This window comes from Budorcas taxicolor, chromosome 11 (genome assembly GCF_023091745.1).
Source record: "Budorcas taxicolor isolate Tak-1 chromosome 11, Takin1.1, whole genome shotgun sequence".
NCBI lineage: Eukaryota > Metazoa > Chordata > Mammalia > Artiodactyla > Bovidae > Budorcas > Budorcas taxicolor.
The window spans coordinates 162,267,640-162,290,490 of record NC_068920.1 but is presented as its reverse complement, the minus strand read 5'-3'; the positions used below and the strand labels follow the sequence as shown (position 1 = coordinate 162,290,490).

Here is a 22,851-nt window from a genome sequence, read left to right as displayed (position 1 = left end):
CCCACAGGTGGAGGGTTATCGCCAGGATGTTAACACTCCTCACTGCAGGCTGGCACTGATTTACAGGACGCTCCCCGAGGCTGAGAGGAAGGACACAGGTGTTCCAGGCAGACGCTGTCGGCCTCTCGGGGACCGGTTCCCCCAGCTACAGGTGCGTTCAGGTGGACTGCGTGAGCACAACAGCAGCATCCCCACCCCAGGTTTCCCACATCCAAGCCCTCGAGCCTCTGCAGCAGGTCGCCACACCCGCCTCTATTCTCAACCTGTTAAGTCCCATTGTTGGTCCTGCTGTGGCCTGCTCAGCTTGCTGATTTCATTCTGTCCAGCCTGGGAGCGGGCACCACCACCGTGTGTAAACAAAGTTGCAAGGAGACCAAAGCTCAGGGAGGAAGGGACAGCTCCAAAGTCGCTCTGGGAGCGTGAGGATGGACGCTGCTCTGGTCCAGCCCCGCTCCCGCCGCCCCTGCCATGCAGACACACAGGGCACTTTGACAGCTGGAAACCCCAGCACAGTGTCTGCCTCCCCTCTGTCACACGGGGTCCTCCAGACACCTCCCCCCTCCTGCCAGGCCCTGAAGATCACATACAGAAGGCCAGGGCTGAAGATCTGGTCAGCCTAGGAGGACCCCAGCTTCCACAGGGGAAGAGGGCTTGCCCAAGAGCTGCTGGGGCCAGGCTGTGAAGTGATCCTAGAGCCTGCCTGGCTCAGAGAAGCTGGCTGGGTGAGATCACTGCCTGACGAGGCCCCGGGACAAAGGTTCAATGATCCTCCAGCTGCATTCATGTGGGCCTGGAGTTTGTAGGCAGACCTCCATCATCTGTACAAAAGCCTCTGAGCTGGGCCCCACGGTTCCCCCTTGTTCTAAGTGGACACTGAGATGCTAAATCCCTCCCTGGCCTGTGAGTAGCAGCCCAGGGGTTAAAGCAGCCCTCGGGGCTCCCAGGGGGCACTAGTGGTAAAGAACCTGCCTGTCAACGCAAGAGACATAAGAGACGGAGTTTCAGTCTTTGGTTCGGGAAGATCCCCTGGAGAAGAGCATGGCCACGCACTCCAGTATTCCTGCCTGGAGAATCCCATGGACTGCCTGCCTGGTGGGCTACAGTCCACGGAGTCACCCAGAGTCACCCACAAATGAGATGACTTGGCATGCAGAGCAGGCGTGCATCCTCTGGTCCAAAGACACAAGCTTGCCCTCCCGTGCATCTCCTTCCCCATGACTGGTTTGGCCTCCACCTGGGGGACACCCAAGCAAGGGTGTCAGAACCCTGGGACCTGGGATATCTGTTCCCTAGCCCAGCCCCAGCTGGGGCACACTTCATATCTGAAACCGTACACACGCACACACACACAGTCCATGAAACACTGGCTCTTCCTCAAAGAGCTGCCCTCTGATGCTTTCTTTTCTTTTTAAAAAAAATTGTTTTAACGTGGACTGTTTTTAAAGTCTTTATTGAATTTTTTACAATATTGCTTCTGTTTTGTGTTTTGACTTTTTGGCCACAAGGCACAAGGAATCTTTTTTTAAATATTTTATTTATTTATTTGGCTGCACAGGGTCTCAGTTGCAGCATGTAGGATCTAGTTCCTTGATCAGGGATTGAACCTGGCCCCCCTGCAGTGGGAGTCTTAGCCACTGGCCCGAGAAAGTTCCAGCATGTGGGATCTCAGCCCCCTGACCAAGGGTCAAAGCCGTGTGCTCTGCACTGAGTAGCAAAGTCATCCATTGGACCACCAAGGAAGTCCCTCTAACGTTTTCTATTTTACATAAAAGTCCCAGCTTTTCCAATTCGGCCACAGCCCGCTGAGCAGTGGTGAGGACTGTGGGTGCCTGGGAGTGTTCCCACTGGCAGGACACCAGACCCTCCTGCCCACCCCTGCGGGTCCCCTACAGAGATGAACAGTGATGTATATGAGCAATTTATATGTCTCGAGCCATTTCCTCTGGTTTCTAGAAGTAGATAAACCCAGTTGAAGGGGGGATGGGTCAGTTCAGTTTAGTCGCTCAGTCGTGTCCGACTCTTTGTGACCCCATGAACTGCAGTACGCCAGGCTTTCCTGTCCATCACCAACTCCCGGAGCTTGCTCAAACTCACGTCCGTTGAGTCAGTGATACCATGCAACCATCTCATCCTCTGTTGCCCCCTTCTCCTCCTTTTCCCAGTATCAGGGTCTTTTCCAGTGAATCAGTTCTTTGCATCAGGTGGCGGAAGCATTGGAGTTTCAGCTTCAGCATTGGTCCTTCCCATGAATATTCATTCACTCATTGGAAGGGTGGATATGAACATTGGAAGTGGGGAGGGGTGTCGGAGTCCTATTGCGGAGTCACCCGCCAGAAGGAGAGACCAGGACCTTTTATCTTCCCTCACCCTTTCACCCAGCTTCTCCCAGGCCAGCCCTGAGGCTGTCCTTGGGCTGGATTTATCCTCTCCTAGAGGGAAGGGGGAATGGGGAAAACAGAGAATGCTGGTTTGGCTGTTGATGGAATGCTGGCCTGCGTGCCAGGGCCCCAGGGCTGATCTGCGCATCTGGCTCCCCGCAGTGACCAGGCAGGGACCAGCGCCCGGAAGGCACACCAGAGAACTTTGAAGACCTCTGAGTGAGACAAACCAGTCAGCTGGTCCCAGACCAAGTCCCAGCGAACCAGTTGTTTGCAGCTAAAAATGGAAGCACAATCTTTCAGTCAGTAGTCACCAGCTCCCTGGCCTGTGCCAGGCCCCTGCAGACTCTGGGGAAACAAGCCCTGCCCTACAGGAACCTGTGACCCTCAAGGGAAAGCCCAGGGACCCAGGCAAAGGCACCCACAAAGGATGCTGTGGCCGGTGCCACACGGATCCACGTTGGCAGCCTCAAACTGCATCATCGCGACCCTGACAAACCTATAGTTGCAGGGAAGAGAGTGGGGGTGAGAGAGGATGGTCACATCTCAGTCCCTGGGAGAGCCAAGCGGCAGTTCTCGGCTTCTTGAAGGAAAGAATTCAAGAGGAGGCATAGTAAAGTGAAACAAGGTTTATTCAAGGAAGAAACACACTTCATAGACAGAATGTGCGCCATCTGGAGACGCACGAGAGGAAGCAGGACAGAGTCATCAGTTTTTGATGGGGTGGGTGATTACACAGGATAATGAGTGGGACGTGAGTTTGAGCAAGCTCGGGGAGCTGCTGGTGGACAGGGAGACATGGCATGCTGCAGTCCATGGGGAAGCAGTCTGACACTCCTGAGCGACTGAACTGAATGAGTGGGAGGAGTATTATAGCTGTTTTAGGGAAGTGGTGGAGATTTTCAGAAATTGGGTCACTGGCCACTTTTTGACATTTATGGTCAAGCCTCCTCAGTTCAGCTCAGTTCAGTGGCTCAGTCGTGTCCGACTCTTTGCGACCCCATGGACTGTAGCACACCAGGCCTTCCTGTCCATCACCAACTCCCGGAGCTTACTCAAACTCATGTCCACTGAGTCGGTGATGCCATCCAATCATCTCATCCTCTGTCGTCCCCTTCTCCCGCCTTCAATCTTTCCCAAGATCAGGGTCATATTCAAGCCGCTTGAGATATTATAATAAGCTGTATACTGAGACTTAAGATCAAGTGCGAGTTGAGTCTGCCATCATAGACCTAATTGATTCTAATCAATTTAGGTCGTGTCCTCAAACTGTGTCATCCTTTCAAAGGTTGTGCCCTGTCCACTTCCTGTCTCACTATAACCTCTCTGAGCCACAGCTGCTGTCTGATGCTGTTTCTCTGCATAGATATCCCTTAACTTATGTTAGTCGCTCAGTCGTGTCTGACTCTTGGCAACCCCATGGACTGCAGCACACCAGGCTTCCCTGTCCATCACCAACTCCCAAAGCTTGTTCAAATTCATCTCCACTGAGTCAGTGATGCCATCCAACCACCTCATCCTCTGTCGTCCCCTTTTCCTTCCACCTTCAATCTTTCCCAGCATCAGGGTCTTTTCCAACGAGTCAGTTGTTAGAATCAGGTGGCCAAAGTTTTGGAGCTTCAGCTTCAGCATCAGTCCTTCCAATTCAATTCAAGACTGATTTCCTTTACGATTGACTGATCTCCTTGCAGTCCAAGGGACTCTCAAGAGTCTTCTCCAACACCGCAGTTCAAAGGCAACAATTCTTCAGTGCTCAGCCTTCTTTATGGTCCAACTCTTTTGGCAAGCTGACGTCTCTGCTTTTTAATACACTGTCGAGATCTGTCACCGCCTTTGTTCCAAGGAGCAAGCGTCTTTTAATTTCATGGCTGCAGTCACCATCCGCAGTCATTTTGGAGCCCAAGATAACAAAGTCTGTCACTGTTTCCATTTTTTCCCATCTATTTGCCATGAAGTGATAGCACTGGACGCCATGATCTTCCCTTTTTGAATATTGCATTTTAAGCCAGCCTTTCCACTCTCCTCTTTCATCCTGCTCAAGAGGCTCCTTAGTTCCTCTTCACTGTTTGCCATTAGAGTAGTATCATCTGCATATCTTGAGGCTGTTATTTTCCCCTAAAATCTTGATTCCAGCTCATGTTTCATCCAGCCCAGTATTTCTCATGATGTACTCTGCATATAAGTTAAATAAGCAGGGTGAATACACAGCCTTGACGTACTCCTTTCTCAGTTTTGAACCAGTCTGTTGTTCCATGTTCTAACTGTTGCTTCTTGACTTGCATACAGGTTTCTCAGGAGATAGGTAAGGTAGTCTGGTATTCCCATCTCTTCAAGAATTTTCCAGTCTGTTGTGATCCACACAGTCAAAGGCTTTAGCATAGTCAATGAAGCAGAAGTAGATGTTTTTCTGGAATTCCCTTGCTTTCTCTCTGATCCAGTGGATATTGGCAATTTGATCTCTGGTTCCTCTGCCTTTTCTAAATCCAGCTTGTACATCTGGAAATTCTCAGTTCACTTACTGCTAAAGTCTTCCTTGCAGGATTTTGAACATTACCTTGTTAGCTTGTGAAATGTGCGCAATTGTATGGTAGTTTGAACATTTTGGGGGATTGGAATCAAACCTGTCCTTTTCTAGTTCTGTGGCCACTGCCGAGTTTTCCACATTTGCTGGTATACTGAATGCAGCAGTTTAACAGCAGCATCTTTTAGGATCTGAAATAGCTCAGTTGGAATTCCATCACCTCCACTAGCTTTGTCTGTCGTAATGTTTCCAAAGGCGAACTTGACTTCACACTCCAGGATGTCTGGCTCTAAGTGAGTGACCACCATCGTGGTTATCCAGGTCATTAAAACTTTTTTTGTATAGTTCTGTGTATTCTTGCCACCTCTTTTTAATCTCTTCTGCTTCTGCTAGGTCCTTACAGTTTCTCATTCATCATGCCCATCATTGCCTGAAATGTTCCTTTGGTATCTCCAATTTTCTTGAAGAGAGCTCTAGTCTTTCCCATTCTATTGTTTTCCTCTATTTCTTTGCATTGTTTACTTAAGAAGGCTTTCGTATCTCTCTTTGCTATTCTCTTGAACTCTACATTCAGTTGGGTATATCTTTCCCTTTCTCCCTTGCCTTTCGCTAGAAAAGACATACCCAACTGAATATAGAGGGGTACATTCCCTCCTTTTCTTCTTTTCTCAGTTATTTGTACAGCCACCTCAGACAAACCACTTGGTCTTCTTGCATTTCTTTTTCTTTGTGATGGTTTTGGTCACCACCTCCTGCAGTGTTAGAACCTCTGTCCACAGTTGTTCAGGCACTCTGTCTACCAGATCTAACCCCTTGAATCTGTTCGTCACTGGCCCTTGTTACGGCTCCCTTCTTTACAAACAGGGTGCCTTCCTTTCTGTCCCTCTGAATGCCCCCTCCCTCACCACCCCTCTGCCTTTGAGGTCCACTATCTCTGCCCTTGGCCTACCCTTGGAGATATCTAAGACAGTCCTCCTGGGGCTCCTGGACTCCCTAGGATGAACTAGGGTCAGTACAACCTCTGGAGGAAAGCATGGCTAATTCCGTTCAGAGAGGAGGTAGAGGCTCCGAGAGATTCCGAGAGCTGCTCACGGTCTCCAGGCCAGCATGCCAAGCTCAGGGCTCCTAAGCAAGAGTGATGATCCCAAGCCAGAAAGTAAGGACGACGTCCTTCTGGATTTCCCTTCCAGTGACTGTTCCAACGCTCTTCTAAAAACAATGAAGTTTTCTCCCCGAATCGGATCCCTGACTTCTCAAGCGCGCACCGGCCCCCCCATCCCGGAGTTCCCTGACCCACGCTCCTCTCACCTAAGATGGGTCTTCCGCCTTGGAGGCGTGGCCCACGTGGCACAGAGTGTAGAGCCCCCGGGGGACCTCTAGGGGGCGGGGGCTGCAGCTGGTGGGCGGGTCGAGGCCGGGTGGGAGGAGCATCAGCCTGTGGGCGGGACCCGAGGCTCCTTTCCCCGCCCCACTCGAGCCCGCCGGGGCCCGCCCACAGGCTGCGTGCGGCTCGGCCCACCGCGCTCTCTGAGGCGCCCCGGCCAGCCGCGTCCCTGATTTCCGGGCCCAGCTGCGCCCCTCCGTTCGTCCCCACCTCGGTCCGGCCTCAAGGGGTGAGTCTGCAGGCGGCAAGGACAGTCGCGCTCCGTCCGCCGCGCCACGGGTCTGGCTGGGGCCCGCAGTGGCCGGCGGAAGTGGAGGCGCTCGCGTGCGGGCCCCGGGCTCCGGGGTGCAAGTCACCGGCTGGGGCGGCCGGAGTGCGGGCCGGGCTCTGCGTCGGCGGCGCGGCCCACGATCTAGCGGAGCCGACGCGTCAGGTGGAGCCTTTGGAGGAACCGGCGCCCCAAGCCCGGGTGGGGAAGCCGAGGTCCGCAGAGGGAGCGAGAGCGCCAGCGAGCTGGCCAGAGGCCACGCGCGGCGTGAGCGGAACCAAAGCCCCGAAGCTCCTGCCTGGGGATCTCGCTCTGACCTCGGGAGGACGCAGGGGGGTCCCGCGCTCCCTATGGCCCGGGCTGGGCGTAGCGCTTTCACAGCCCTCCCCTCGTGTCCGGAGAGGCGCGCACTGCGTCTTGTCCCCCGCACCAATCCCCACCCCGCCTATAGCTGAGGAGGACCACCGCCCCCGCCCCCACCACCAGGCTGTGATGGACCGGGGAGGAGAGTGCCTTGCCCAAGGTTGGCGCCGAGCAGGTGAGAGGTGAAACGTGCTCCCAGGAGAGCTCTGCCTCCCGGAGGAACGCGCGCCTGCCTCCCCTGGCCCCCACCCCCGGCCAGGGAGATCGCCGCCGCCCATCTCTGCCCAGCAACCCTCTTCCGCAGGCCGTGTGTGCCCCCGCGGTGCCGGCTCCGGGCTGGATTTCCCCCAGAATCCTTCTCCATGTGCTCTGGCCCTAGTCGCTAGGAAGCCCGGCTCATGGTGGAAGGTTTCAGGAGGGAGACCTGCGAGGCAAGGCAGGGGGGGCGGCCAGTCGCCTTTCCGGCCCAGTGCCTCTCCCAAGGCACAGCAGCAGGCTTTGGCTGAATCCTGAGCCTCTGTCCCCTGGAACTGCCAGATCTGGGCCTGGGGTCCAGCTGGACAGGGCAACGCCTGGACTCCACATTCCCCTTGACGGTGGTGCCCAGGGGAGGGCAGAGCAGCAAAACAACAAAAAAGAAGGGGAGGTCAGTGTCCTGTGGATAAGGAGCATCCCTTTGCAGGTGTTCCCCCACCCCGGAGACCCAGACTCTGAGCCTGACACCCCTGAGAGAGGTGGGCCGATTCACCAAGACCCACTCGGTCTCTGCAGGTGCCCAGGCTCAGATGCCGCCCCCAGCGATGCACTGCCCGAGACTGGCCCTGGGCCTGGGATTCTGCCTGCTGCTGGGCATTGCCCTCTGCTCTCTGTGGTGAGCATGCCCCTTGCAGCCCTCTGTCCCCACCCCAGACTCCTTCCTCTCTCAGCATCTCAACCCCCAAACCTGGACCCCTTCCCAGGATTTCCAGGTCCCCCCCTACTCTCTAGGCACACCTGTCCCTCCCCCTAGCCTCAGTACGACTGAACCAGCCTGGCTTATGGGTTTTCCTTTGCACTGACCTCCCGGCCTCTACACTTAACTCTTGCCTCTGCCTGGACTATTCTTCTAGCTGTGTTAACGAGGAACTCCTGTTTATGCTCCAGAATTCACCTCTTGTGTCCTTTCTGCAAAGCTCTGGGGGTTCCCCCACACCACCAGTCCCTTGTGGGACTGGTGTCAAGAATATTCCTGCCCCAGGAATGAATGGCTGCATAGCTGTGTAATGACTCACTGCAGAAGGCCAGGAAGCTTTGTCCTCTGAGGTCAGCCAGACCCAAGGACTGATAGGTGGAGGGCGGGGGAGGGGGGGTGCACCACTGGGGACCTGCATTTCCACTAACATGCACCAACGTGACTTCTCAGCCTCAGCTTAAAAATCCAAGCCAACACATGTATTTCCTTCCCAGGGTGTATGTCGAGAACTGGCTGCTGGTCTCCTACATCCCCTATTATCTCCCCTGCCCAGAGATCTTGTAAGTATGGGGCAGGCAGAATTAGAGGCCCCCGGACTAGGGAAGATGGGAAGGCTTTTCAGGTCACTTTGTAGGTTCTTAGGTCCTAAACTCATGATTCTGAGCCATGAATGGGGAAGTTCCCTGTTTCCGTCTTCAGGTATCTTTGCAGTGCCCTCTCCACGGTGTGACTTTGAGCCTGTTGCATAGCTCAGAGCCTCACTTGGCGTATCTGTAAAACGAGATGATAGAGCCTGGGGTGTGATGATGCCTGTAAATATCCTGGTGCTGCACCTGGTATATAGGAGGTGCTCAGGAAAGAATGGTTTTAGGACTTGACCTTTTTGCTCAGTGTTGTGCTCTCTGTGAATTCGAAGGACAAATGCACACATGGCCAGTCTCCCTCAGATAACAGATCTGACATTTGGACAGTTCAGAGTGACAGTTTAGTTCAGATGATTTGGGACAGTCTCAAGGTGGTGTTTGGCCCCGTGGTCTTCTGGTTTTCATGACACCGAAAGGAAAGTTTAAAATCTGGATCATAGACTACTAATGAACAGTAAGGTGTGTTTCACTATTATAAACAGAATGTGGTAAATTAGGCAGGACAACAGAAAAGGCAAAAGAAAACAAAACCCCTCTTGTGTCCAGTGGCCTGAACCACACTCTGACTCCATTGTCAGCTTGCTGATTGCTGCACTTTCTATTCAGATGGTTATGGAAGCAGAAAGTACGCTTGCTGTTGAAAGTAGTTGTGACCAGAATGTTTTTGCAGTTCTTATCTTATTTCCCCAGAATTGGCTTCAGTTTTCAGCATCTGGTCACCGTCATGTTACTCCACGCAAGGGCCGGGCCCTAATTCTTAAACCGTCTCCTTTTTCCACCAGCAACTGTGGGGCGTTTAGGTTGTTTGTGGTTTACCAGCTTCTAAGTTAGTTTGTAATGAGCAACTCTGGATATAAAGTTTTCTTCATCTTTTTTTTTTATTAATTTATTTGCCTGTGCTGGTTCTTAGTTGCAGCACACAGGATCTCCCATCTTCGGCTCAGCGTGCACGATCTTTGGTTGTGGGTGGCACATAGGATCTAGCTCCCTGACCAGGGATTGAATCCCAGGTCCCTGCTTTGGGAGCATGGAGTATAAGCCACTGGGCCACTCAGGAAGTCCCAGCTTTTTACATCTTAGAAATCCTTTTATTTGGTACGTTCCTGGGCCAAAGGATATGGCCAGGGTCTTCATCCATCTCATCAGGCTGCTCTCCAGGCTGCCTGTTTAGTCGCTTCAGCTGCGTCTGACTCTTCGTGACCCCATGGACTGCAGCCTGCCAGGCTCCTCTGCCTATGGGATTTCCCAGGCAAGAATACTAGAGTGGGTTGCCATTTCCTTCTCCAGGGGATCTTCCTGACCCTGAGTCAGAGTGATTCAGGCCAATAGGACACGAGGGTTTTTGTTTGGACCCAGGGATCCAACCTGTATCTCTTGCGTCTCCTGCGTTGGCAGGCGGGTTCTTTACCACTAACACGATCTGACACCACCTGGAAGCTCTCCAGGGGGACCGTGGCAAACACACAGGTACACCTCCCCACCCTCCCCCACCCCCAGCAGCTGCAGTGCACCTGGGCTGAGGCTGCAAGTATTAGGTGTCATGAAGAACGAAAACCAAACCACCTTGCTGATTTGAGAGATGGGAAATGTGCTGTGTTTTGAATTTCACTTCCTTGAGAGTTTTTAAGCAATTATTTGCAGTCTATCTTCAGGTTCTGAGTGTTTTAAACAGATTACAGTTGGCGGTTTTTTGTCAGCTTTAGATGGTCACACCTTCCTCTCTGTTCATTTGGATCTCTTCTTTCAATGTTATTACCTTCAGAGGTCTGGAAACGTGAAGTCCCTTTTCTTATTTTGGCTCTGGCTCATCTGTGCTTCGGTGTTCTTCCGTCTAACTCTTTAATGTGGCCAGAGCGGAGCGTGTCGGGGCTGGTGAGGCGAAGGGAGACACCATTGGCCAGGGAAGTGTGGGACGAGGGCCCCTTTCCTCTTCTCATTTCTGACCAACTTCTCAGAGTCCCGTCACTTTCTGAGCAGGACCTGAAATGTGCTTGTTTGTGTGAAACTAAGGCAGAGGGCCAAATTGATGGGTCAACTTTAAAAAATATATCTTCCAGAGTATAGGGTAATCACTATAGGACAAATACTGTAGGGTTTCATTTATAAGACATCTCTAGTATAGAGAAATGGAACTTTGTGGTGGTTCAGTGGTTGCGACTTCATACTCCCAATGCAGGGGGCACAGGTTTGATTCCAAGTCGGGGAACTAAGATCCTGCATGCCACATGGTGTGGCCAAAATGAATAGAGATCTTATTGAAAAAAAAAAAAAGAGAAGAAGAAGAAGATTTTTTTACGGAGACAGAAGTAAGCATAATAGTTACCAAGGGTTGGGAGAAGGAATGGAGAGGCAGTATCTCAGGGAGACAGTTTCAGTTTGGGGACGATGAACGAGCTCTAGAGATGGGTGGAGGTGATGTTTGCACAGCAACAAGAGTCTACCTAATGCCCTGGAACTCTGTGCTTTCAAATGGTTAAGGTGGTAAATCTTTGTCTTGTATATCTTACCACACACACAAAGCATTGACGGAAAGCACCAGGACAGCTCCAGGAAGCTTAAGCCAGCCCACCATGGGTGATAGAATGAACGGCAGACACCCTCCTCAGGTGGTCTGAGCCTCACAGGCAACCTCAGGCCTCTGCTGGAACCGGCTCTGACTGGCTCCCTAGGTCAGAGCAGCAGGCCTTTCCCGTCTCCAGGCCTCACTTCCGCCCTGCGGAGTGACCCTGTTATTGTCCCCACTTTAAGGGAGAGGGGACAAAACCCCAAGGAGTGGGATGTCCAGCCCTGGGTCTCTCCAGCTGGAGGGGCCTCACCTGCACCCTTGTCTATCTGAGCTCCCGGGCTAGAAAGAGGCAGAACTGGGCTCACTTTGCAGCTTCTCAAAGCTTCTCCACGGTGCCCAGGCTCTTCCAGAGCCGAAAAAGACTGTGGAGACAAATGGCACCAGGTTGAATCACCGCCCTGCCACACGGGGACCCTGGGTGGATGGCCTCTGTAGGAGCCCAGCCCCCGGAGAGCGGGCAGAGCCATGGAGGAGGGGCCAGGGAGCCTGGGGGAGGGGGTGCCTGGCCCATGGGGGTGTTTTGTCCCCGCTTCATCCATCCCTGCTGAGCATCTCTACTAATGACACCGATGGCCCTGTTTCACCTCTCCCACCAGCAACATGAAGCTTCAGTACAAGGAGGAGCCGTCCCAGCCTGTGGCACAGTAAGCAGCCTGTCCTTTCGCCCTCTGTGGCCCCAGGGCAGGGGGCTGCCATCCCTTTAACCACTCGCCCTTCTTGGTTGCAGGTCACAGTACCCTCAGCCCAAGCTGCTGGAGCAAAAGTAGGTGTTGTTAGGGCCTGGGTGCAGGATAGAGAGATTCGAGGGGGTGGGGGTCGGGGGCAAAGCCCTGATTTAGAAGCTGGGGTGCTGGGGGGGTCAGCGACCTCGGGGTCCGGGCACTCTGGGGCCTGGGCTCCAGTCCAGCTCTGTCACCAGCTCTGTAATCTTGGGCGGGTAACCCGACGCTTCTGAGCTGCTGCTGTACAGGTGGATGGTTAGTGATGCTCACTCGACAGGGCAGAGGGCCAGATGAAATGGGGTTGGCAAAATGCAGAGCGGCGATTCCTGGGCAGCCCCAGTGGCTAGGACTCTGTGCTTTCACTGCCAAGGACCCTGACTCGCTCCCTGGTCAGGGAACTAAGATCCTGCAAGCCAGGCGACACAGCCAAAATCAAACAAACCAAAAACACTGCCGAGCACCGCGCCCTCAGTGCTCGATCCATTATTCATGACGAGAATGATAACCGCCATCTCCGAGGCCCGTCGCAGACCCCAGAAGTGCCAGGCTCCTCTAGACACTGGACGTGCGGTAACTCCTGGTCCTTTGCTCTCGCTGGGAAGGAGCTATTATCATCCCCACTTGAGGATACGGTGGCCCAGAGACAGGGATGAAGCTGCCCAGGGTCACACAGCGTGGGAGGCAGGACCAAGATGAGACGGAGGCTTTCCCCAGGGGAGGGTCTCAGCCCCCTCGGCCTCCTCTTCTGCCAGGCCCACAGAGCTACTGACACTCACACCCTGGCTGGCACCCATCGTCTCCGAGGGAACCTTTAACGCCGAGCTTCTGCGTCACATCTACCAGCCACTGAACCTGACCATCGGGCTTACGGCGTTTGCCGTGGGAAAGTGAGTAGGTGGCTGGGCTGGAGGTGGGGGTGGGAGTGGGGTCTGGGAAGAGACAGGACCCTGCCCGGGCACCAGGGAGGCTGTGCCAGGTGGGAAGCGACAGAGCTGAGTGTGATGGTGAGAGAGGGCTTCCTGGAGGAAGGAGGTGGTCTGGGCCTGGCATGCAAGCGGGGAGGGGAGGCAGCCCAGTGAGGGAGCACCAGGAGCCTTTGTCAAGAGACGCCTTGCTGCCTCACCCCATCTGTTTCCCCTGAACCGTCCAGGCAGGTGTAAAGGAATGGCAAGCCCCCAGAAATGGAGGGTCCACGGTCAGGCCACAGGCAGGTCAAGAGAGAGCTGGCCCTGCCCTGGGGACCCTCTCTCCTCCGCCCCTAGGCCTGACTGCTCTCTGGACACCCCCTGTTTTCCCCCCTCCTCCCTTACCCACCTGGCCTTTCCTTTCTGGGACTCCTGAGAGAGGGACCCCAATGTGGGGGTGGCCAATGACTAAAGCTAATGGATGGCCCACCTGGAGTCACGGGGCTCCCTCTCCCCAAGACCAGTCAGCACCCAGCACCACTCACTTCCCCTTGATGGGCAGCCACCTTCTCGGCTACTTTTTTCTCTCTGAGCCTCAGTGTCCTTGTCTGTAAAGCGGGGAGTTTGTGAGGCCAGGAGGTAATCCCTTAGAACATTGCCTGGCACTTGTAAGTGCTCAGAAAAAGTCAGGGCATGCAGCCTGTGAATATCATCAAGATATCATTAGGACGGTCCCTAGAGGTTGGTACTGTGATCAAGGGAAGTTGACACACGAGGGGCAGACCAGGTATGACTTCTTGAGACGGGAAGCTGGGGATGGGGTGCGCCCTGCGGAGGCCGTGGTACATGACGGGTCCTCTCCAGCAGGTACACCCACTTCGTCCAGCACTTCCTGGAGTCGGCCGAGCGGTTCTTCATGCAGGGGTACCGCGTGCACTACTACATTTTCACTCACGACCCCCAGGCCATTCCTCGGGTCCCACTGGGCCCCGGCCGCCACCTCAGTGTCATCCCAGTCCCCGGGCCCTCCCAGTGGGAGGAGGCCTCCATGCCCCGGATGGAGGCCATCAGCGTGCACATCGCCAAGAGGGCGCACCGGGAGGTGGACTACCTCTTCTGCCTGGATGTGGACATGGCATTCCGAAACCCGTGGGGCCCCGAGACCTTGGGGGACCTTGTGGCTGCCATCCACCCGGACTACTTCACCGTCCCCCGCCACCAGTTCCCCTATGAACGCCGGCCTGTCTCCACCGCCTTCGTGGCAGACGGCGAGGGGGACTTCTACTATGGTGGGGCAGTCTTCGGAGGGCGGGTGGCCAGGGTGTATGAGTTCACCAGGGGTTGCCACATGGGCATCCTGGCAGACAAGGCCAACGGCATCATGGCAGCCTGGCAGGAGGAGAGCCACCTGAACCGCCGCTTCCTCTCGCACAAGCCCTCCAAGGTGCTGTCCCCTGAGTACCTCTGGGATGACAGGAAGCCCCAGCCCCCCAGCCTGAAGCTGATCCGCTTCTCCACCCTGAACGAGGACACTGCCTGGCTGCGGAGCTGACAGCAGAGGCGGGGCCGCCATGGACGGGGGAACCCTAGCGAGCACCCAGCTCACCAGAGCCTCCGAGCACCAGGGCCTCACTCCTAAAGCCTTAGGTGGGATCAGCCCTGTGCCTTCTAACCTCCGCTTCTGCTGGTGGAATCCAGCGGGAAGACGGGCCTGGAAAGGCCTCTGTCCACTGTGAAGAGCGGTGTCCACGTGGAGGAGAACACAAAGATCACACTGTCCGAGGCCCAAGGAGGGGAGGCCAGAGGTGGAAGAAGATGGGGCCTCTGCCAGCCTACGAGCCTTCGGGGCAGCCCCACCGAGCACCCCAAATCCCCTCTCTGCCACCGGCCCATTCGTTGCCTGCTGCCCTTGAAGCTGCACTTTCTAACACTCATAGGAAAGGCATCCCCACCCCCCTTTTCTCTGGCTGCAGGGGCCCCTGCTGTGTCCCCGCCAGTTCTTCACTCAGGACCCAGAGGAAGCCTTCTAGGCCCTCTGGTTTCCTGTCCTTGCCTCACTCAAGGTGGACGGTCCCCGGCACCAAGCACCTCTTCTGTAAGAGGGTTTGGGCAGCGTTTAATAAAAAGTAGCGTGTGCTAGGGCCTAACCAGGCTTTCTTCACCTGCATCTCTGAGCATCCGGGCTGCCGGGCCCCTAGGGATATAGGCAGCCTGGATTGCAAGTACAGTCAGCGTGGGTGGGAGGGCAGGGTACAGTTTTCTAGAAAGCCTGGGCTGCTGCTGGCCACTGCAACAGGCAGGATTTCATCCCAGTTCTCCTGGGAGATGGGTGAAGTGAAAACATCACTGGCTATGCAGCTCTCCTGAGTCGGGGGAAGCAGAGCCCCTGCCCCCCAGCTGGATGTCCTTTGGGCTCTTGGTCCCTAAGTGCAGAGCACGTGTGTCTGATGCTTCTGCTATCAACCTCAGCCTGGGGGACTCCTGGTGGGCGCGGGGCACTAGGCCACAAGGCAGGCCTAGGAAGAGAGGGGCTTCAGAGCCCTGCGGTGGTCGCATCTGCCTGGTGGGACAGAAGCGGTGGGCAGGGGGGTGGGGGGCCCAGTATGCACTCCCCTGGGGGCAGCAGCATCCTTGCCACATAAGGTAGAGGGCAGGGGGTATGGTCTGTGGCCAAGTCATGAGGAGCAGGAACCCACCCACCTGGGCGCCTTGGGCAAAGCTGGGGCCAGCCCGAAGCTACTCTTCCTGCAGCCGGCGCTTGGCTGGCAAGCCAGGACAGACCGCAGGCGCACAGACAGGCTGAGCAACCACGTGGGGAGATAGCCTGAGCCGGAGAGGACGAGTCAGAAAGGCCCTGGGGTGCTCCCCGGGCAGAGGGCCCGTGTGTCCTCACCTTCCCAGGGTGCCCAGCCCTGCCCTGCGGAGTATATGAAGCTGGCAGTGTTGAAGGGGCAGGCCCTGCCTTCACCAAGCTTCTGTGCTGGAGCAGGGAGAAGCCCCTTGACGTGGAGATCAGAGGAGGAGGAGGTGGCCCTGAGCCTGGGCAGCATCGCAGGAGAGAAATGAACCCTTGCTCACTCCAGCCCAGCTCTGGGTCCAGCTGATGGGCCCTTCTCAGCCTCGGCCCAAGCCCCCAGGCACTATGGCTACCCCGGACCACATCCCAGGCATGGCCCTCAGACACAGTTGAGTGAATGACTACCCAACTCCTAGACCTAAAACAGGGTCCAGGCTCCTTTCCCAGAGAGCTGAGGGCTTGGGGCCAGAGCTGCTCTGTGGGTGGGAAGAAGTACAGGGCCTGGCAGGAGTGGGAGGGGTGGCGGGAGACAGGCCTGACCCAGCAGAGAAAGGGGGAGTACAGAAATAGAAATCAACAGAATCACAAGTGCAAAATGTCTGCGGTGTCCCCTGCAATGGAGGCCCCTGAAATGTAAGCTTCCTGTCCCCTCATGACCAACTACCTCCTCCCCACGCCTTACAGTCCAACATCACTGCTCCGCCACAGGGCCAGGACCAGCATACCTTCGCTCATGCTGCCTACTGGTCAGGTCTCCCTGTCCAATCACCTGGCCCAATTCCAGGAATATATTCATGACATCACCTCCTCCAGGAAGCCTGCCTTGATTTGCTCCCCCTTCCAGAGTGAGTGCCTTTTGGTGTTCCCATAAATCCTCATCCCTATGTCATCAGTTACAATGTTCTGTCCACCTCCACCACTTTCCCAGTTCATAAACCCCAAGAGGATACAGGTGGTGGTCAACCAGGTTTACCCCAGTACCTGAAACCCAGGAGGCATTCTTTGAATGATTGTTGAATGACTGCATGAACGTGAGGCAGCTGAGAGAAATCGGGTTTTGGTCTGTCCTGGCACACGTCAGGGGAGAAGGCTATGGCACCCCACTCCAGTACTCTTGCCTGGAAAATCCCATGGACGGAGGAGCCTGGTGGGCTGCAGTCCATGGGGTCTCGAAGAGTCGGACACGACTGAGTGACTTCCCTTTCACTTTTTACTTTCATGCATTGGAGAATGAAATGGCAACCCACTCCAGTATTCTTGCCTGGAGAATCCCAGGGACGGAGGAGCCTGGTGGGCTGCCGTCTATGGGGTCACACAGAGTCGGACATGACTGAAGTGACTTAGCAGTAGCAGCAGCACACGTGGAATGCTCAGCAGGCCACTCCACCACCCTGAGGCCTGAGGTGATGATCAAATGGGACTATGGCTGGGAGCCCTCTGGGCACTGCCTTCTGGGCAGGCACTTGGAGAAGAAGCCAGGCAATATGCCCAGCCCTGGGAAGAGGCAGACAACCACCACAGCCCACTCTGTGCACAGGAGGAGGAGGCCCCATCCCTGGTGGCATTGCAGGGGTGCATGCTTGAGTGGTGGGGTGAATAACACTCTTGCTAAGCGCCTCCCGGCTGAGGTGCTGCGGCTCTGACAAAATCACCTGGAGACCATGTGAACTGTGGCCGCAGCCTGCGATGACCCCCACCAACCTGCGGTGACCCGCGACTTCTTACCCTGCACTCAGAGCCCTGTGCAGGCTGGTCCAGACACCCTCCCCACGGAGCACCCCTCACCTCCCCCACCCAGCCTCCCTGTAGCCTTGCTCCCTCAGGGACCTCCCTGCCACCATGCCCTCCCCCTCACAGCCCCCTGCCTGCAGTGCCCCTCCCCACAGCCCCCCCATCCAGCATGGACTCACCTCCAAGGCCGGGCTGAGAGGCCACCTCCGCAGGCTCCTATGAAAGCACAGCCGTTGGGATCAGAACGACCTGGGCTCGAACCCACGGTGGAGCCACCTCACGGTCCTGTGCCAGGCCAGCTCGTGTGGTGACTCTCAGGCCTCAGTCTCCTCCACTGAAAATGGGGTCAGTAACTCTGCCCTAACTCAATGAAACCAAGCCATGCCCGCGGGGCAACCCAAGACGGGTGGGTCACAGTGGAGAGGTCTGACAGAACGTGGTCAACTGGAGAAGGGAATGGCAAACCACTTCAGTATTCTTGCCTTGAGAACCCCATGAACAGTAGGAAAAGGCAAAATGATAGGATACTGAAAGAGGAACTCCCCAGGTCGGTAGGTGCCCAATATGCTACTGGAGATCAGTGGAGAAATAACTCCAGAAAGAATGAAGAGATGGAGCCAAAGCAAAAACAATACCCAGCTGTGGATGGGACTGGTGATAGAAGCAAGGTCCGATGCTGTAAAGAGCAATATTGCATAGGATCCTGGAATGTCAGGTCCATGAATCAAGGCAAATTGGAAGTGGTCAAACAAGAGATGGCAAGGATGAACGTCGACATTCTAGGAATCAGCGAACTAAAATGGACTGGAATGGGTGAATTTAACTCAGATGACCATTATATCTACTACTGCGGGCAGGAATCCCTCAGAAGAAATGGAGTAGCCATCATGGTCAACAAAAGAGTCCAAAATGCAGTACTTGGATGCAATCTCAAAAACGACAGAATGATCTCTGTTCGTCTCCAAGGCAAAACATTCAATATCACGGTAATCCAAGTCTATGCCCCAACCGGTAACCCTGAAGAAGCTGAAGTTGAACGGTTCTATGAAGACCTACAAGACCTTTTAGAACTAACACCCAAAAAAGATGTCTTTTTCATGATAGGGGACTGGAATGCAAAAGTAGGAAGTCAAGAAACACCTGGAGGAACAGGCAAATTTGGCCTTGGAATGCAGAATGAAGCAGGGCAAAAACTAATAGAGTTTTGCCAAGAAAATGCACTGGTCATAGCAAACACCCTCTTCCAACAACACAAGAGAAGACTCTACACATGGACATCACCAGATGGTCAACACCGAAATCAGATTGATTATATTCTTTGCAGCCAAAGATGGGGAAGCTCTATACAGTCAACAAAAACAAGACCAGGAGCTGACTGTGGCTCAGATCATGAACTCCTTATTGCCAAATTCAGACTTAAACTGAAGAAAGTAGGGGAAACTGCTAGACCATTCAGGTATGACCTGAATCAAATCCCGTATGATTCTACAGTGGAAGTGAGAAATAGATTTAAGGGCCTAGATCTGATAGATAGAGTGCTTGATGAACTATGGACGGAGGTTCATGACATTGTACAGGAGACAGGGATCAAGACCATTCCCATGGAAAAGAAATGCAAAAAAGCAAAATGATTGTCTGGGGAGGCCTTACAAATAGCTGTGAAAAGAAGAGAGGTGAAAAGCCAAAGAGAAAAGGAAAGATATAAGCATCTGAATGCAGAGTTCCAAAGAAAAGCAAGAAGAGATAAGAAAGCCTTCTTCAGTGATCAATGCAAAGAAATAGAGGAAAAGAACAGAATGGGAAAGACTAGAGATCTCCTCAAGAAAATTAGAGATACCAAGGGAACATTTCATGCAAAGATGGGCTTGATAAAGGACAGAAATGGTCTGGACCTAACAGAAGCAGAAGATATTAAGAAGAGGTGGCAAGAATACACAGAAGAACTGTACAAAAAAGATCTTCATGACCCAGATAATCATGATGGTGTGATCACTCATCTAGAACCAGACATCCTGGAATATGAAGTCAAGTGGGCCTTAGAAGGCATCACTACGAACAAAGCTAGTGGAGGTGATGGAATTCCAGTTGAGCTATTTTCAAATCCTAAAAGATGATGCTGTGAAAGTGCTGTACTCAATATGCCAGCAAATTTGGAAAACTCAGCAGTGGCCACAGGACTGGAAAAGTCAGTTTTCATTCCAATCCCAAAGAAAGGCAATGCTCAAGCTACCACACAATTGCACTCATCTCACATGCTAGTAAAGTAATGCTCAAAATTCTCCAAGCCAGGCTTTAGCAATACGTGAACTGTGAACTTCCTGATGTTCAAGCTGGTTTTAGAAAAGGCAGAGGAGCCAGAGATCAAATTGCCAACATCCGCTGGATCATGGAAAAAGCAAGAGAGTTCCAGAAAAACATCTATTTCTGCTTTATTGACTATGCCAAAGCCTTTGACTGTGTGGATCACAATAAACTGTGGACAATTCTTCAAGAGATGGGAATACCAGACCACCTAACCTGCCTCTTGAGAAATCTGTATGCAAGTCAGGAAGCAACAGTTAGAACTGGACATTGAACAACAGACTGATTCCAAATAGGAAAAGGAGTACGTCAAGGCTATATATTGTCACTCTGCTTATTTAACTTCTATGCAGTGTACATCATGAGAAACGCTGGGCTGGAGGAAACATAAGCTGGAATCATAAGCTGGAATTGCCGAGAGAAATATCAATAACCTCAGATATGCAGATGACACCACCCTTATGGCAGAAAGTGAAGAGGAACTAAAAAGCCTCTTGATGAAAGTGAAAGAGGAGAGTGAAAAAGTTGGCTTAAAGCTCAACATTCAGAAAACTAAGATCATGGCATCCGGTCCCATCACTTCATGGGAAATAGATGGGGAAACAGTGGAAACAGTGTCAGACTTTATTTTGGGGGGCTCCAAAATCACTGCAGAAAATTAAAAGATGCTTACTCCTTGGAAGAAAAGTTATGACCAACCTAGATAGCATATTCAAAAGCAGAGGCATTACTTTGCTGACTAAGGTCCGTCTAGTCGAGGCTATGGTTTTTCCTGTGGTCATGTATGGATGTGAGAGCTGGACTGTGAAGAAGGGTGAGCACTGAAGAATTGATGCTTTTGAACTGTGGTGTTAGAGAAGACTCTTGAGAGTCCCTGGGACTGCAAGGAGATCCAACCAGTCCATTCTGAAGGAGATCAACCCTGGGATTTCTTTGGAAGGAATGATGCTAAAGCTCAAACTCCAGTACTTTAGCCACCTCATGAGAAGAGTTGACTCATTGGAAAACACTGATGCTGGGAGGGATTGGGGGCAGGAGGAGAAGGGGACGACAGAGGATGAGATGGCTGGATGGCATCACTGACTTGATGGACGTGAGTCTGAGTGAACTCCGGGAGTTGGTGATTGACAGAGAGGCCTGGCATGCTGCGATTCATGGGGTCGCAGAGTCGGATACGACTGAGCGACTGAACTCAACTGGACTGAACTCTGCCCTTGGGAAGGTAGGCTGGGGATTAAAGCAAGGAGAGGAAGACACCCAGAGGATTTGGGCTCAGGACGTGGCCTGGCTGGGAGAGCCCAACCCAGGACAAGGCCTCTCTAATGGTCAGCGCCATGGGCTGAGCAAAGGTGAGGGGAAGTGATTCTGAGTCCTCTGTTCACAGCTGGCCTTGCTCACTTACAGCTGAGTGACCTTGAGAGCTGAGGTCACTGTTCATAAATTAAAAGGGGCAAAATCCCTGAGCACCCAGGGGTATCCTTAGTCACACTAACGCCCACTGACAGGCGTTCATCCCAGGTGGGCCGCCCCCCTCCTCCCTGGGCTCCAGCCCCCCATTCGCCAACCAGGGCTGCAGCTGGAGAAAGGCTGGACCTCCTGTCTGGAAGTCCAGGAGACAGGGAGTCGGGGTGGGGGAGTGTGATCTCCTTTTCCTACTCCTCTTCCAGGACTGCTGTCCCAGCCGTGTATCGAGCTGGCCCGGACACGAGGTGCAGGACAGAAGGATGCTGCTAAGTCGCTTCAGTCGTGTCCGACTCTGTGCGACCCCATAGGCGGCAGCCCACCAGGCTCCCCTGTCCCTGGGATTCTCCAGGCAAGAACACTGGAGTGGGTTGACATTTCCTTCTCCAATGCATGAAAGTGAAAAATGAAAGGGAAGTCGCTCAGTCGTGTCCGACTCTTCTTGACCCCATGGACTGCAGCCCACCAGGCTCCTCCGTCCATGGGATTTTCCAGGCAAGAGTACTGGAGTGGGGTGCCATCGCCTCCTCCGGGGACAGAAGGATGGGGGTGCACAATCCGTGACTCCCACATCTCCAGGCCTACACGACCACCGGCCCAGCACCCACGCCCGGTGGGGTTAGGGGTGGCCCGAAGCGCTAGGGGGCACAGGAGGAATGCAGCAAGCGGCGGGGGCTGGGGGACGCGCCGGGTCCACACCGCGCGGTCAGCCCTCGGGGCGCGGCGCGCGAGCCCGCGGCCAGGCGGGGCTCCGGTGCACGCGCCGCCCGCGGGCCCGCGCAGGCCCTGGATGTGCGCGCGCGCGGCCGCAGGCTCGCGGCCCGCCTGCCTCCGCCGGTGTCCACCCCCACGGTCCTCCCGCTGGAGGGAGGCCGCTGCGCGCGGCGGGGCCCGCCCCTCACACCTGCGGCGGGCGGGGGGCGGGACGAGCGGAGGCGGGGCCGCGGCGGGGCCCGCCCACCCGGCCGGAGCCCGGGAGCCGGGGCGCAACCGAGCGGCGCGGCCCGAGCGGCCGGTGGCGCGGCGCGGGCGCAGACAATGGGAGCGGCGCGGGCGCCGGCGCCGGCGGAGCCCTGGGCCCGGCGGGGACGGGAGGCCGCGCCATGAGCCCCGCAGCCGGGCGCCCCCCTGCGCCGCGCGCGGGCCGAGGCGAGCGGCCTCTGCTAGCCCGGGGCCCCGCCCTGGGGCCGGCGATGTGCTGCCGGGGCTGAGAATGATGGTAGATTGCCAGGTGAGTGCCCCGCCCGGCCGCGATCGCCCTCCCAGTCGTCGCGGGTGGAGGGAGGACCGTCTGCCCCCCTACCCCGACTACCCCGCCCACACCGGACCCAGCCGGGAGGGAGAGTCCACGCAGAGCGCGCGCTTACGCAGTTCCATGTCCAGCCCCTCCTGGTACGACTGGGAAACTGAGGCCAGGAGAGGTACAGGGGCTGGCCCGGGGCCCACGGCGGAGTCGCGTGGAAGGGGGGAGGCAGACTCCAGAAGAGAAGGAAAGGTTCCAGCCTCCTAGTTCAGGGCTCAGCCACTCCCATGGAGTTTCCCTGGGGAAGGAGAGCCTCTGACGTCCTGGGGGGACCCTTGTCCATCCCCTCCCCCTCCCACGAGGGGCCCTGTCCTCTCGGCCTCCCGACGTGCCCACAGACACACACAGTGACCTCACAGGTGGAGACCGTGGCATACATTCAGGGGGAGCAGTGGACACGGAGATGACAAGGGGGAAAGAAGAAAGCTGTAGGAAGCAGCTCCACCAGGGGTCAGGACCATCCGGTCTCCTGGCAACAGGCTCAGGGCCCCAGGCTGAAGGACAGAGATGCCAGGGGCAGGTGGGCAGGTTCCTGGGAGTCGACCTGGGCAGGGA

General features: G+C 55.1%; 1 protein-coding gene across 6 annotated transcripts; it reads left to right on the top strand.

Annotated features, from left to right (window-relative positions):
• Nucleotides 1-6,388: 6,388 nt before the first annotated feature.
• On the top strand, nucleotides 6,389-14,840 carry GBGT1 (globoside alpha-1,3-N-acetylgalactosaminyltransferase 1 (FORS blood group)). 6 transcript variants are annotated; one of them, XM_052647961.1, is made up of 7 exons: nucleotides 6,389-6,512; nucleotides 7,686-7,785; nucleotides 8,361-8,426; nucleotides 11,673-11,720; nucleotides 11,804-11,839; nucleotides 12,551-12,685; nucleotides 13,568-14,840. In XM_052647961.1, exons 2-7 carry the CDS (start codon nucleotides 7,700-7,702, stop codon nucleotides 14,253-14,255), a joined length of 1,059 nt encoding a protein of 352 aa, XP_052503921.1. In that variant the 5' UTR covers nucleotides 6,389-6,512; nucleotides 7,686-7,699; the 3' UTR covers nucleotides 14,256-14,840. The 6 variants fall into 6 exon arrangements, with proteins under 6 accessions (XP_052503921.1, XP_052503922.1, XP_052503920.1 ...); XM_052647960.1 differs by having other exon boundaries at nucleotides 6,390-6,512; nucleotides 7,597-7,785; XM_052647957.1 differs by lacking the exon at nucleotides 6,389-6,512 and adding an exon at nucleotides 6,829-7,089 and having other exon boundaries at nucleotides 13,571-14,840.
• Nucleotides 14,841-22,851: the final 8,011 nt, after the last annotated feature.